General features: G+C 38.0%; 1 protein-coding gene across 2 annotated transcripts in view; it reads right to left on the bottom strand.

Annotated features, from left to right (window-relative positions):
• The window catches only part of PCNX2 (pecanex 2), a 154,662-nt gene that overhangs the window by 101,935 nt on the left and 36,993 nt on the right, over positions 1–15,734 (bottom strand). For both annotated transcript variants that reach the window (XM_038130803.1, XM_038130805.1), the window contains 6 exons: positions 14,351–14,493; positions 13,055–13,208; positions 12,924–12,956; positions 6,092–6,263; positions 1,028–1,138; positions 359–450 (listed from right to left, as the gene is read on the bottom strand). In XM_038130803.1, the coding sequence (XP_037986731.1) occupies positions 359–450; positions 1,028–1,138; positions 6,092–6,263; positions 12,924–12,956; positions 13,055–13,208; positions 14,351–14,493 (705 nt within the window). The remainder of the gene's footprint in view (positions 1–358; positions 451–1,027; positions 1,139–6,091; positions 6,264–12,923; positions 12,957–13,054; positions 13,209–14,350; positions 14,494–15,734) is intronic.

The raw sequence follows: 15,734 nt of genomic DNA, 5'->3' as shown, positions 1-15,734 counted from the left end.
CAAGTTTGGCCTGGCTATGCAAGTCAACAGAGACTGCAGCTTTTTGAGTCAAGGCTGCTGTTTGTGTTTGCAGAGAAAATTCAGTGATCATTTCACACTGATACATATAAGAGGCAAATAATCACAGGTATTAGAGACACATTTACTTAAGAATTTCTGCTACCGTTTTGGTCTATTTCAGTGTAACTAAGAAATAGTTACATGCAGAAATAGTTACATGCAGGAACTGAAGCATGGCTTGCAAAGCTTATCTTGGTAAGCAACAACAATGTAGAACCAAACAATGCTAGTCTCCCTAGATTATACCAATTTCCAGCTTGAAATTTTGAATTGTTCCAGGGCTGTTTTGTTGCCTTACCTTCACTGCACTGAAGCAGAAGGCATATAGGACAATCAGAACAACAAAGCTTCGGGAAATGCTGTACAATGCAGACACGAATCCAGCAGCAGCTGAAATAGAGACATGTGGTAAGTGGGAAGAAAGAGGAACGTTATTTCTGACCCAAACTAAGACAACAGTGTAGATGCATCTCAGTCTTCCCAGATACTTAAGTTATAATAAAAAAAAAAAAAACAAAAACCCACTACCAACAAAAAAATCTTGATATTTCATCTCTCAAGGGCCTTCTTTAATCTCTGACTGAAATAACACAAAAAAATTTATCACACATCAAGTTTCTTGTCAATATACCTTTCTGTGGAAATGAAATTTTTTTCTAGACGTTAACAGAAAAAGAAAGTTAAAGGTTTTCTTTTTTAATAAATATAGTAAAGATTCACACCACATATGCAAGGAAAGAGCTCTTTGATATCAACCATAATTTGAAACCTATAGTTTTAAAAACTTGTATACAACTTTTCAAAAGCAAAAAGAAATCTAATCAAGTGGGCCTTTTAAGTATTCACCCCACTGTTAGATGAATAGTATTAGCTGTTTGAGCTTTAAAATGCACTGTGCTATGTAACAGGCAATAATATATTCTAATTTGAGGTTTTAAACCCAGAAAGATAGCAGATGGCTACTTACCAGAACCACCAAAAAGCAACATATCTATTTGTTCCAAAAGATATATGCAGAAGGTATTGATTTGAGGGAAAAGTCCAAGAAGAGAAATTGCAGGAAAGCAATATAAAAACACTAAGGGAAAAAAAAAAAAAAAAAAAAAGTATTTTAGAACACAGACACACATCCAATGAATGGAAAATAAAGAAATACACATGACAGCAGAATAAGAAATTGTTGCAATAAATTCTGTAGATTATTCAAGTGACCTTAACCTTACCAGCAACGATTACACTTTCCTCCTCATGTATTCAAAATAAATAATGCCATTTTACACAAAAAGCTCAGAGTTAACCTTAAGATTGATTTTGGATAAAAATGGTGGCAGAAAAAATAGCATTGCATAATCTCCTTACTGTTTCTCAAATACCTTCAAGCTTATATTTGCTCCTTTCAAAGTAGAGAAATTTTAATTTGCAGACTTTGGAACTTCTTCCTTGAATCTGAGATGGTTCAAGAACAGCTAAAACAATTCAATATAAACAGGAAAAAATTTCTAATGGCTAAGATCTGAAATATCTTGGCTATCACAATATCCTGCCTCTCCCAGCAATCAAGAGCAGACACTTATAGCAGCCCCTAGAAATGGGAGAAACCTATAGTGAAGCTTCCCCAGAATATTCCACCTGCTTCCAGCAGAATGGACTTTACTTCACAGTAGTGAAAGAACATTAAAAACAGGAAAGAAACTCAAGGGTAAAACCCAGTCTTAAAGCTTTACATACTTTCTTTCTGAACAGAAATGCTGATTTTAATGCTACTTTTAAAGGCAAGGAAAAACAGGAGTCATAATTCAGGTAATCATGCTGCTATTCTTAAGCCCTGTTTACTTCCAGCAGTCCTCCTCCCCATTAATTCACCCTCAGCTCCACCACAGAAAATACAAGGCTGTCTAGCAAAGCATCTAAACACACACTTGACCCAAGTGTAAACGTTCAAGGATGCATACACACAATCACATTAATCAACATTTATCATATTGTTAATCATACTCTTACTGCTTCATTGTACTAGTACCACAACGTTCTGCATGGCAGAGAGTATGTCAGCCACTCTTCCTTGTCAACAAGCATGTCTTTGTTATTTCAGATCCTAGGAAGACTGCAGTTTCCTCCTATTCATTCTCATAATAAGCAAATTAAACAAATCACTAGTACAACTTATTCCCTGCTCCCCTGGTCAGACTTTTGAGAAGGAAATGAAAGGGTTTGTGTTCTTTGCTGAATGCTAATTTCACATCTGCCAGTTCATCTTACTAAGGCATCTTGCACTAAAAGGAAACAACACACCAAGTTGGATCTGACAGCTTTTATCTTCACCACATTATACTCTACTGCTACCTAATACTGTACATCTTGCTGAGAAAGCCAAACACAGGAGAGAAAAACACATGCTCGAGAGTTAAACACAGACAGCACTCACTTAAGTATACTTGGATTCACAATGCACCTTCAAAACTACTTCCCACTACTGGCACAAATCACCCATATGTAAGAAAATGAGGAAATGTTCTCAGTCTTTTACATAAAAATGCCAATATTAAATTCCTCTTCCTCTATTACTCTGCACATTTTTAGATATTCCACCAAGTCATGCCAAGCCAAGCAAGGACCACTCTTGAAGACAGGCAATGGCACGACAGAAAACTGCTCAGCAAGCCATGTGGATCCAAAAACACACTGCTGAAAGTGTTTTAATGATCCCAAAAACACACTGCTGAAACTCTCAGGAGATATTGTTCCTTGAGCAAAGGACTCGCAGAACTGCCAGAACTCATCTTAGACTACAGACTTACAGCCCAAATGATTGCTTTTGCTGTAGCAACCTCAGAAAAAGTGGAATAAGAGCAAAGGAAAGAAGGATGAGATTAAAGAGTTGACAGCACACCAAGACATATAGAGGCAAATGTAAACATGGAGGGAAAAGTTAGTTGACTATAAAACTGTCTTCAACTCACCCACTCTCTATTAATACCTTGAACAACCCTAGCAACTTCTTTAGCTAAGGCAGCTTAGTTTATCTCATCTTGCACCAAGGAGCACACCTGACAGGAAAATAAACAGTTGTCACCTACAAAAGGATTGCACTTAGAAGCAGCAGCTCCCCTGGTGGGAAGCAGACAGCAAAAGTGACTGATTAATCCTTCAAAATTGCATTATGAATTCCAGAATATGTGATGCTTAAAGAAATTCTTTTTCATAGAGACTCACAACACCTTTAAAAGCTGGACCACTAAGAGATCATTATGCGAGCTGCTGCATTTAACACTGCAGTTTTCCTCTAAACAAGGAGATATCACATAATGAGAATGAGGGAAATAATGAGTGAGAGGGAATCACAAATTATGACTTTGGAAAATGTGTGTCTTTTGAGCAATGTAGAACAGCAACATCACATTGCAAACATTTTAGATGTTTAGAAAAATAGATTATTAAAAAAATATATATATGAGTAGTAAAACATGGGTTTTTTCACAAGGAAAAATAAAAGGCATTATTTCAGTGAGAAATACTCTTTTCGTTCTCCCACTCTTGAATATGAGAGACCATAACATCCATAGGCTTTCTTCCCTTGAGAGAAGCTCAGTCACTATTAAAAGGAGCAGGCAGAGGACTCACTATCAAAAAATTTTGCCACCTCCTGATTCTTAAGTCTTCTGAGATATCTGTGAAATAGCTTCATTTACCTGTTGAATGTTTAAATGGTTTAATCACAAGAACTATCATATACTAAATGCGCAACTACTTTTGTCACTAACCACACCTGTAGGTCCCGGTGACTGAGGTTGGTCGTCTGTGCCTTTACTTGCACTTCACATGTTAATCTAGCAAAAATGTTAAATGAAATAAGGAATTCAAGATGAAAACCACAGTCAGAACTAAAGTCATGAACCTCCAACTAACAGAAATATTAATCAATAGCAGAGTCATCACCAATTTAAAATAAAACAGAATCAGATCATAAGTCGATTGAAAATAAATGAACGTGTTAAAAACCATGTTTCATAAGTAATTAGGTTACACATCTAACAAATCTGCAATTATATCTTTTATGACCTTGCTTCAAGACTTTTATCAGAGTATGATATGCAGCATCACACTAGCTCTTTGGTACATTCTATGATTTACATGGCTTTTGCTTTCTACCATAAAAAGTACCTGAAATAAAAGATTTTTCCTTTCCTTGGTAGCTACAATGCAGCGTCAAAAATTCTTTGATTTCCAAACATATCAACTCCAAATACCACAAGAAATTCTGAATAAATTATAAACTAAAGAGTCACCATATGATGACAGACCAATAAAAAGAGATAAAAAATACCTAGCAAATAGGCAGAACTACAAGACAGTAGGAAGACTTTATTGGTATTTGGAGTCACCAACTTCCCTCATTATTTTATAGCCCAAACAAAACACTTCTATTCCTTCATTACCTAAGAGAATCTACACTAAAAGTGCAGCAAGATGCCACAGGATGCCACACTGCCATGGATTACAGAGGTCACTGCACTGTGAATAATTGCAAGGATTCACAGCAGCCAGAAGTTAGGGCTCCCATAGAGACAAAGCAAGGAATAGCCAAAGCACAGCACCAAACCACTTGAATCAAGACACCATGGCAAAACAAGAACAGGGACAAGCAAAGAGAAAGGGTTTCTTCTCTCTTTCTCATTTAACACAGGCCAGCTGGGGAGATGAGCCTGTATTTCCTCTCTCCCCCACCCCCTCCTGCTTCAAGAACATGCTCTGCCATCTCTTTTGAGAGCAGCCAAAATTGACACATTTATAACCACACTTTGTTTCCTTATGCTGGTTGCTATAGTTTTTCATTTATCTCTATCCCAAGTGTCATCTAGAATTCTTGTTGAATTATTTATCAGCATTTTTACTGCTCACCTTTGACAGACAGAGAAAATAAGATGTAAGGAGAAACTTAAATGAGACCAAAGGAAAGTAATGAAAGAAGCTAATTAAAATAAGTGAGATGCATGCAGCTCTTCACATTCCCCTGTTTCTGGTGAGAAGAACTGAGAGCCATAGTATCCTTGTTAAGGACCAGGAGGCTTTCCTAAAAACAGTAGACCTTTCAGGCAGTAAGTCTGAGTATGGCAAAAAGCAAGTACAACAGTCACAGGTGAACAAAGACCTCGAAGGTCACACACTATATCACAAAAATGGCTTTCTTCTGCTACAGTAGGCTCTCCTGGTTCTAAATTCACAAACCAACAGGCCATCTTTGGTACACTACAACACAGTTTCCTGGGAAATTTTCACAACTCTCACAGTAAACCTCACATTTCCTACTTTGTACCTTAACAGTGTTGGACTATTCATGGGAGCCCAGTCCAGCACTTGTACTTGTGGCTCAGCTGGCGTAACATCACAGTTACAGACTGTAAGTCTGGCGTGCAACAGGAAAAAGTGTCCTGACAGAATAGGGTAATGTCAGCTGTGGCCACTCCAAATCAGTGCCAAGGGATCACCACACCTGTCTTGGGGCAATATCTGAATGTCCTCAGCAACCTCAGAACATGATTCTAGAAGGAAACAGGTTGAAAGAGCTACTGCAGAGTGGCTGCTCCACACTAACTGGTCATATGGACAGCATGATTAAACTAAACTAAGATAAAGCCCTTTCTTCGTGATCAGAAGATTGATGGCCATCTGAGGAACTGGCATGGATTAGCTTCCAGGCATTAAATTTAAAACTCAAGTTATTCTGCAGTAACTGCTCCACAGCCACGCCATTACACAGATGAACAGCATTTCAGAGATGATGATTTTTGCTAATAACATCAGTGACTTTTAGTTTTCTATGGAGACATTTCTATGAGCCTCATTTCATTAAAAACTCCTTTTACATGAGGGAAGGTTGCCAGCTGCCCCCACCCCATCTTAAGTCATTCCAAATGTTTATATCAATTTGACTTCAGGTTGTGCCTCATAACTTGCATTTGATTGTCAGCATGGGAAAACACAGACTCACACTTATTTCCTTTTTGCAGTCCTAGGAAAAATACTGACTCACCTATTACATGGTCTCTGGCTGACTGGAGAGACCTGGGTGAGAAGAGCTTCAGGCCATACATTGTATAAACAGGAGGATTTGTGTCTTTAGATCCAGCATCTAGCAGCAAAATAAGGCCACACAATATACAAAAATATACAGGTCTGCTGTAGATTATGATTTTATTGTGTCCCTGGAAGAAAAACCAAAAAGTTAGACTTTTATATTCATTCTACTGCATGCACTGCATTAACTTGGAGAGAGGTTCAGGGGTCAGACAAAATATTTTAATGACTTATACATAATAATTAGTAATAAAAATGTGACAAGGTATTTCATCTTCTCCAGAGCAGACTTTCAAAAGACACAATGAGCAGTTAAGACTGACTCCAGCAACCATTTATGCTTTTGAATACCTACCCTTCTGGACCTTTCAAAACTTACTAATTCCAGGAGTCGTCATTTTCTGTGGAGAAAAAACCTCAATCTGTCTGAATCTTTCTTCTCAGTAGAATAAGAATTTTTCTCTGTATGTCTTTTATTTCAATGAAAATCTGCTTCAGGTGGCTTGACGTTTTTACTTTATGAAATATAAAATTAATTTAATTTTTAATTGTCTCCTGGGAAGAAAAACTATAATAGAGCATATCCCTGGTACAGTGTGAGGCATGGGGATGGATTTTTCTTCACTAATCTAATTTTTTTGTTTCTTTGAACCACTTGACAGCAAATCAGCATGCCTTCTGAAGGGGGTGACACTCATCAGCAGTTTCTGGTCTGCTTCTCATGAAGCACTTTGAAATTGTGATCCAAAGGAATTAGGATGTGGAAGGAATCTCATCTGATTTCTTTCATACACATCTCTCACACAATTGATTCCCACTAATCCTACAAAACACTTTTGTGGAGCTGCAGGCCAGGGAACCTAACACTTAAGAAGAACCTTAACAGCTCTCCTGGCAGCATGCTAAAGGGTAACTAAGACATTTTAAACACTGATGAGTCAAAAGTTTCCTAGAGTGAAAAGCCAGAATCAAAGCGCCTTGAACCAAGTTTGCCTTGCAACTGCTCTTATTTGAAAAATGTAATTTAAGTGAGTATAATAAAAGATCATGCCTTTTTTTGAGTCTACTTACTGACTTGAAACTGCGGCTGAGTTTGTTTGGCTGCCAGCCAAGTTGGCATGTTAGATTGCTATTAACTGATCTGTACTCTCTTTTGGGATCAATCAGTTAACAAGGTGGCAGATTACAGGGAACTGGTGGGCTTACATCGTGCCTCACATCCATGGAATATGAATCAAGTCAGGGACACAAATCCTTGCTCTCTAATCAATTTCAATTTTACTACTGCCTTTTTTTTTTTTTTTTTTTTAATAGGACACATGTCCACAAAACAAACCGTGGAGAATTATAAAGCTAAAGATACGACTTTAAAAAAGAAAAACAATTTAAGCTATTACTTTCTGGTCTTTTTAAAACTTCAGTTCATTTATGTAAAATGTGAGCTGTGCCTTAGGAAAAGAGACCAATAAATATGCACCTAAACAACTGCTTAATGTTTTATATCCTGACATTCACTCGAGGCTGTTTTATAGTGATTACATTCTGTTACATTCTTGTCTTACCTCCTGAACTATGGAAGCCAGTTTTATCTTTGCAGGATGATTATTTGAAGGCAGGTGGGTAAGACAGAGTTGATGACTACAAGGCCAGAGGTTTAACTCCACACACCTTGCAGTTCCATGCAGAACACTGACATACTCAATTAGGATTACACCGCATATTTAACACTTACTTCTAAAGAAGTCTGTGGTGTGCTGGGTTAAGAGCTGGCTGAAGGGTGGGCAGAGCTCAAAGAGGTGCACTGAAAGGGGCCACATCTGGCCGGACCCATCAGCAGTGAAGTCCTTCAGGGCAGAGTTCTTGCACCATTTAGCAAGTCTGCCAAAGATACTAACCCCAGAGCTGCTGCTGATTCTGTTGAGGGTCAGGCTTTGCAGAGGGAACTAGATAGACTGGAACATCGAGCAGTGATTAACGAGATGCTGTGCTAGATCCTGCTCCAAGGATGAAATAATGCTGGGCACAAGTGTAAATTGTGAGATGAGTGGCTGTTTGGCAGTCCTGCCGAAAGGGATCTGGGGGCACTGCCAAGCAGCAGGTTCAATGTGAGTCTGCTGTGAGTGCCAACAGCCAAGAGAGAAAACTGCATCTGGAGTGCACCAAACACAGCAACATGAGCTGGTCAAGAGGTGATTATCCTGCTGCATTCAGCACTGGTGCAGCCCCACCTTGAGCACTTGTGTGCTTTGGGCCTCACAATTTCAAAAGGATGTGAAGGTCCCTGAAGGCATCCAGAGGAGAGCAACAAAGCTGGTGAAATGGATGGAAGGAATGTTCTACAAGGAGCAGTTAAGGACTTCAGGCTTGTGTTGTTTGGAGAGGACAAGGCTGAGGGGCAACTTCATTGCTCCCTACAGGTTCCTGAGGAGGGGAAGTGGAGAAGGTGGTGCTGGTCTCCTGTCCCAGGATATGAATGGCTCTAAGCTGCATCAGGCAGGAGTATTTCTTTTGAAAAGGTGGTCAAACACAGGAACAGGCTTCCTAGAGAGGCGGTTGATGCTCCAAGCCTGTCAGTGTGTAGAAGAAGACTTTGGACAATGCTCTTAACAACTTTTTTTGACTTTTGATCAGCCCTGAAGTGATCAGGTAGTGCCACTGGATGATCATTGTAGGTCACTTCTATCTCAGTTAGAATAGAACAGACTAATTCAATCACTTTAACCATGCTAACTACAGTAATGCCACTTATGATTGAGGAAGCAGATTCCAGAGGTTTTCTGAAAGCTGCAAAATGTGAACAAATACTACCTTCCCTGTTTTTCAGGTGGTGGTGGTAGGTAATGAGACAAAACCTTGAAATCTTTCTAGAATCTTATCAACAGAAGCAAAGCAATGAAGCAGCAATGCACTCAGAAGGGCAGTGTCTGCACAGCTCTTGCACTACTTGGGATGTGCTCAAGCTGAATGAGCCTCCTAGAGCACAGCAAATACTCCAGTCCCCACATCTGGAGAACACGCAACACAACACAAGAAAGAGGAACTGCTGCAAGTATTAATGAGGTATTTCACTGTCATTTACATGCTTCATATGAGGGGCATTATTTGGGACAGGACTGGTTTGAGGGCAACAGTGGACACCTTCTGGGAAAGAGAGGATCACTTCCTAAAAGTCACAGCCAGGGAATAGACATTAAACTTAATTTTTTAAGGTTTTAGAAAGAAACAAACAGAAAAATAGGAGCAAAGCCCTCCTGTACCTGCCACGGACAGACAAAGCTAGGCAGCCCTTCACCAAAATGGGCATGTGGCAGCACAACTTGTTCAATGAGCTGTTTTAGATATCAAGGGTTCATTTTGTTTTACTAGGCAAGCTCACCAGATTTTGACATGCAAAACTGATTTAACCTTGGTGAAATGACTCCACTCTGCATTCTTGTTTAGAAGAATTTAAATAATGAAGCAGAATTCCTTTTATATTTTACATCTCATTTGTTAAACAATCTTTTTTTTCCTTCACTGATAAAAATGTCAGTGAAAGCTTTTCCCTTCCCACAGTCTGCTAAAAAAGTCACTTTTCTTCATGTCCATGTTTCTCATTAATATGTTTCAGATACACATTCACATCTTACCAACACAGCAGTGACGCATCTCCTATTTCTAAAACAACATTAAGACTTTCTACAAAGAATAATTTCACAAACACTTCCATTTACTACAACAGTAATTTTGACTGCAAAGCATTTTGATAGGAAAATTTTAGAAAGATCTAATGGGCTTTTTTTGTTTCTGGGTGCACACATGTAAAAGGAGAAAGACAGAAGGCTTTTTTATATAAAGAAATGTGCATGTGTTGAATTCTACAGAAAAGCTTACAGGGACAAATTACAAATACTTTTTAAGTGCCTTATGGGATTTAGGAAACTGCCTGTGGTAGCTACACAACTGAGTTAGCTATCTGCTTTGGGACATAACAGGACTGAGACAATGAATTTATGCAAGAGATTCCCTAAATCTTGTTAAGAGCACAACTGCACAACCTTTCAAGCTCAAATGCCTTTGTAAGCCCCAACTAGATGCTGAGCTATACAGGTGTCTTACAAGGTGCTTAGAGACAAGCTCTCCTGATCCTTCTATAGGCCATTTACTAAATGTAAAACCTAGCCTAAGGTTTTTCTAATATCTTTGAGCGCATAAGACAAGGATCTCTTGGATCTCTGAATTTTAATACCCCGCAGACACCAGCAGGTTGCTTGTATCAGGTCACTAACAGCAAAATATAACACACTTTGGAATGGACTTGATTTTCTTCTCTCCACCACTCCAGTGAGGAGGCTGCTCCCAAATTTCACCATCCCAGAACCACATACCCCTGTGTAAATAGCACCTAAAGACCACCAGCTCCCAGTGGACCAGAACTTGAAAGGCTAAAGCTCCAGCTGACAGGAAAATCAGACTCCCATCTTGTACCAGGCACAAGCACTACACTGCAGCAACAATAAATGCCAGCTCTTCCTCAACAGCAGGAAGTGAATACATTGACACTCAGGAGGAGTTTGGAACAAAAGCTTATGGCATCTCTAGGCACTGTGTTTTCTGAACTCAATGGATGCTATTTTAAAGCAATCTTTCAAAATGCTACAGGCTAGAAATGACAAAATCACATTAAACAGAAACAAACTCTGCACATGATATAGGGAAGAAGTTTGGAACCTCCTTAGCAGCCGTGGATAACGTAAGGCATTAGTGGCTACTCATGGATCCATGAACAGAACTTAATTCACTGTGCAGATCTGAGGCTCATAACGGTTTGTTTCAAACTCAAAATAATCTCATCTGCATTTTCTTTCATGGGTGTGATACTGATCATTCTTCAATTGCTCTGGTGTTCTGCATCCTTACATTAACATCAAGAGACATTGTTGTCTTTAAATTAAATGCAGTCACATGAATTATGAAACCCTACACGGGTATTCTCGCCTTCTCATCCTTCCGTTTCTGAGGTGCTTAGTAGCTCAAGCAAGCCTCTACAAATACCTGTTGCATTATAGTGCTGAAATTGCTAATCCTCTATTTTAGCATGACAACACTTTTAAAATCCTTAGTGGAAAACCTTCCTAAATTTTATTTCTATTGGAGTTTGTATAGTGCAGCAAAAAGTTTGCAAGAGAGTGTCCCTAATAAAATTTTAGGAAAGAAAAGGAAGATGGGAATACACCTATTGTTACTTTGTTCCATTGCTGCATGACTTACACAATTCAATACAGCAAATAACACTTGTAATAGTACTGTGAGAACCTGAAATTCAGAGCTGGATTCTGCACCAAAAAAAAGGTCTGTTTAAACACTACCTTGTGTTTAATACTATAAAACCATATGGGCTCGATAGGTTCATAATGAAGTTTTGATTAAATTGTTTGCCACCCACTTCAAACAAACGTACACATCACTCATATCAGATTAAGTGCAAACTACTTGATTACAGTTCACATTATTATATCTAGACAGCTGCCAATTGAGCTGACAAATTATACTATTTTACTCACAAGATCCCCCAACTTTTTACTGAGGTTGGACTATTTCTTTAATGTATTGAAAATATTACCCTACAATGGGTAAGTTGCTACTTATTACCTTTCTCTATGTTTTTATGCAGACAGGTATTTCCTATGAATGAATTATAACCAAAACCACCATAACTTCACCCCTTAATAATTGGCATGAAAAAGAAATGGAGAATCTTCTGAAATCCAGCTAGTGAAGTGTGCAGTATACATTTATAAATAACATCAATTTCAAGTTCAGCCTGCACTTCTAGCCTCTAAACTGACAAAAATAATTGCTCCCTGCCAAAGGGAACTGATCCAGCAGACCTGAAGTTTTCAACATGTCATTTTTGAAACTTGAGGGAAGAGAGGGCATCCTCAAAAATATTCAAAGAGCTAAATAAGAAACATAAGCAACTAGCACCCAGTGTAAAAGAAAGGAAAAGGCATTATGGCCACTGAAATGTCTTCCAAGATCCACAAATCAAAAATGCTGAGACTCCAACATGATAGGTGGAGTGGTAATGTTGAAGTTTTAGAATGATGCCTCTAGAACAGTCCTATAACAAGGACAGACTTGTGTAAAGAACTGGTTTTCTGCAAGGAGGTTGGCACCATCAGAGTTCAATTTCTTAGATATATCCAATAAAAAAACCCCATAGCAATCAGCAAGGATCCTTACATCCTGCATTCACCCAAAGATTTGGCGATTTCTTCAGGACACAAGCACAGTAACTGTGACCATATTGTAACAAAGGGAAAACATCTGTGCCTTTTGATGAGCTAATAATACTTATAATAAATAATTTTTCAGTAGTAGATTTAAAAAATAAAAAGATCAATCCCTAGTCTCAAAGAAAAAAAAATACAAAAAATCCTAACTGAGCAACGACTGAGCTGCTAGTCTGGAACTTCTACTCTTTTCTGCCTGTTTCTAAAGAAGAGCAAAGAAAAGGTTTGTGTAATGTCACAGGATCAAACATCAGCAAGACAGTCCAGAGGAATTTTTTACTGCACATATTAACTTAAAGAAAAAGCCCTCTTCTAATAGCAGTGATAAATTCAAATAGCTTAAAAATAATTAAACCTAGTACAAAGTCTTGAAATCACAGATGTATTTTTCTTCTTCATAAATCAGCTAGAACAGCAAACAACTAATACCTGTGTTTCACTGAAAAGTCAGCTGTTTCACAGTACACAAGTGATAATAGAGGAGAAAGACTTGTTTTACTGACTGAGACTTACATGTATGGGCGAAGCAGGATCAGGCTGAACACTCTAAAAACAAAACAGAAAAAAAGATGTTTGCTTACAGGATTTTTTCTTTGTAGAAGTTAGAAGAGAATTCAGCAATTGGCTATGAACTTGAGTCCTACCTTGAGGAGAGAATACTGGCAGCTGGCCATTACGAGACAGAACAACAGAACCCAAATGTCTTTACAGAAGCCTTGGTTCAGAGTCAGGAATCCAAGAAGTGAAACAAGAACTACTAGAAGGACAGCAAACACATTTTCCTTTATATCTTCTGTCCTATGTGAATAAAAGATTTGGAGAAGTAAAAATATTTATAGATTCATTAGAGCAAGGCAGGTGCATTTGTAGCTGGTATGAGCTGTCAGTGCTGCAGCCATCAGAATTCACTGGATCCCATAACTACATTTCTGTGTTCAATGGTATTTCATCCCCATGCCAAAAACCTTACCCAAAATGATAGCTAAAACATTATAGGAAAAAAAACCATATGCACTGAAGTCTAATATCCCTTCCCCTCTCACTTTCCAGTTAGAATTCCAGCATGGAGATGATTTGAGTGTAGAAAAGTGTATGCTTATAAAAGTAAAATCAAACAAAACAAAAAAACCCCAACACATGAACAACTACAAATAAAAACAAATACCCAAACTCTTTTAAATGAGGAAATAAGGCAATCCATTAATGAAAAATGTACATCTGACAGCAAAGAACTAGATGAAAGAGCAAATTTGTCACCTGATGTTTTATTTGTTTTATCTATTCTGTTAGAACATAGAAGCTGAGATAAAAAACAGTGTAAATATTCAGGCTGTAACAAAACAGCTTATCAGCAGAAAAGATTTCCATACAATTGAAACAGAGATAAGACACTACAGATAAGTAAATATCTGCTCTGGACTTAAAGCTCCCTGACATGTAGCCTGATTTCTGCATGAGGTAAAACTGCCATCTGAAATTTCTGCTGTGGAGCCCATGTTAACCCATATGGCACAGCACCACCAACAGAAACAGAGACAAATAAACTTGAACTGGAAAAGATGCAGCAGCTCAAAAAAGTCTTCACCTGAATACCATTCTACAAATAATTTTCTTTTTTTAAACATTAAAGTACTTGGTTTACAATACCCTGAGACCCTTCTACTACTGATTTTCTCATCAGAAATCATTGGATCTGTAACATCTGTGAGTCAAATTACAGACTAGTCTACAAACCTGGCACTCACATGAATTAAAGTCTCTACCTGTAAACAAAGGGTAGCAAGAACCACTGAAGCCAACCCTGAACTTCAGCTTAAAGCAAAAACACATCTTTCTACTCAACCTGAATTCTCCTTCTCTAGTGATCAGCATTGCTTTCTGGACATGAGGATCCACCCATCTTGCCACTACCTAGAGCAGCTTTAAAAAAACAAGCTTACCTGTCCAACAATGCCAGCAAGGTAAGACGATCGTACCAGACTTTAATCCACTTGCCAGGGAATATAACAAATCTGTAAAACTGCCTGTTCAGCTTCCGTTGTGCTGAAGAACCTGAAGAATCCTCAGGGTCCTGGCTGGGCTGCTATAAAAACAAATGAGAAATACACAAAACTCTCTCACACAGCTGCCAGCAAAACAGGAGTCCAAAAGGCCAAATTTACATGAAGCACCAGATTTTTTTTTTTTTAAACTAAAAGGAGTAGTGGGAGCATATTAGCATATTGATTTTCTTAATTTTAAATTAGAAACAAAAATATCACACCAGCTTAATTGTTGCGGATGAACAGAAGCTATATTAATTATGGAGCTCAATAGTGACAATATGCTTTAAAATGTAATAGTAAATTTTCATTTAAAAAGTCATTATTTTTAGTCCAGATCCAGTACATGTCTAAAGTTTATTTTAGAAGATTTTCCCATGTATCAGACTAATTACAGCACAACACAAAAACATGACAGGATGAATCCTTCTTTTTAAATTAAAAAAAAAAAAAAAAGTAGGCCTTAAAGTCTAGAGGTATGACTTATCAACTTTTCTTCCAGAACAGTTTTGTTTCCAAACAAAAGGAAAGAGATGTTTTGAATACCACTCAGGTGTGCCTCCTCAAGAACACCAAGAGGAGGGGAAAAAATGGCAAACAAGCACAAATAGCATAAACAGCACTAATTTAAGAGTCTCTAAGCATATCATCATAATCATAAATCTACCTTTCTGAATATTGCTTTTGCCAGATTCTAAGGCTTTTTCCAACTCTTCCCTACGACTCCCCTCCAACTATCTGCAGACCATCAGCCAAGCCTACAAAGCTAGACAACAGATGAAAAAAATCTCTGCAAAGCAATGATTTTTTTCCAAAGAATACCATTACTGATGTTATGGTGGGGGAATAATCAATCATTTTTCTTCCAAGAAGAATAATTTCAGATTTCAAATTACTGTGAAGTCCAGTGGTTTTCAACCTCCTCCTAGGCAGCATTTTACCCACCCCTCCCTAAAGATAATTAATCAATATACTTATTATGGAACTCTAGGCTATGTCTACATTAGTTATCTATGTTAGATTAACATTCCTAGTCAGGGCAGGGTATTTCTGTGTGAAGCAATTGATTTTAGAATCATAACTGCTAGCAAAGCACAGTTACTTAAACAACCTGTCCACCTGCACAAAGGAATTGTTATATTTTTTTCTCAGAATATTGGAATAATTTCTAATCTTCCCTTTCCAGGAAAAGGAATTTTACACAGAGTTTACACATGAGGATGTATTACTGTGCATCAGCTGGGAAACAACTTCTTCATATCCTCAGTCTGCTGGCAAACAT

The sequence above is a fragment of the Motacilla alba genome, chromosome 3 (genome assembly GCF_015832195.1).
Source record: "Motacilla alba alba isolate MOTALB_02 chromosome 3, Motacilla_alba_V1.0_pri, whole genome shotgun sequence".
Lineage (NCBI taxonomy): Eukaryota > Metazoa > Chordata > Aves > Passeriformes > Motacillidae > Motacilla > Motacilla alba.
Note: the sequence above shows the minus strand (reverse complement) of the source record. Positions and strands in the feature narration are given on the sequence as shown.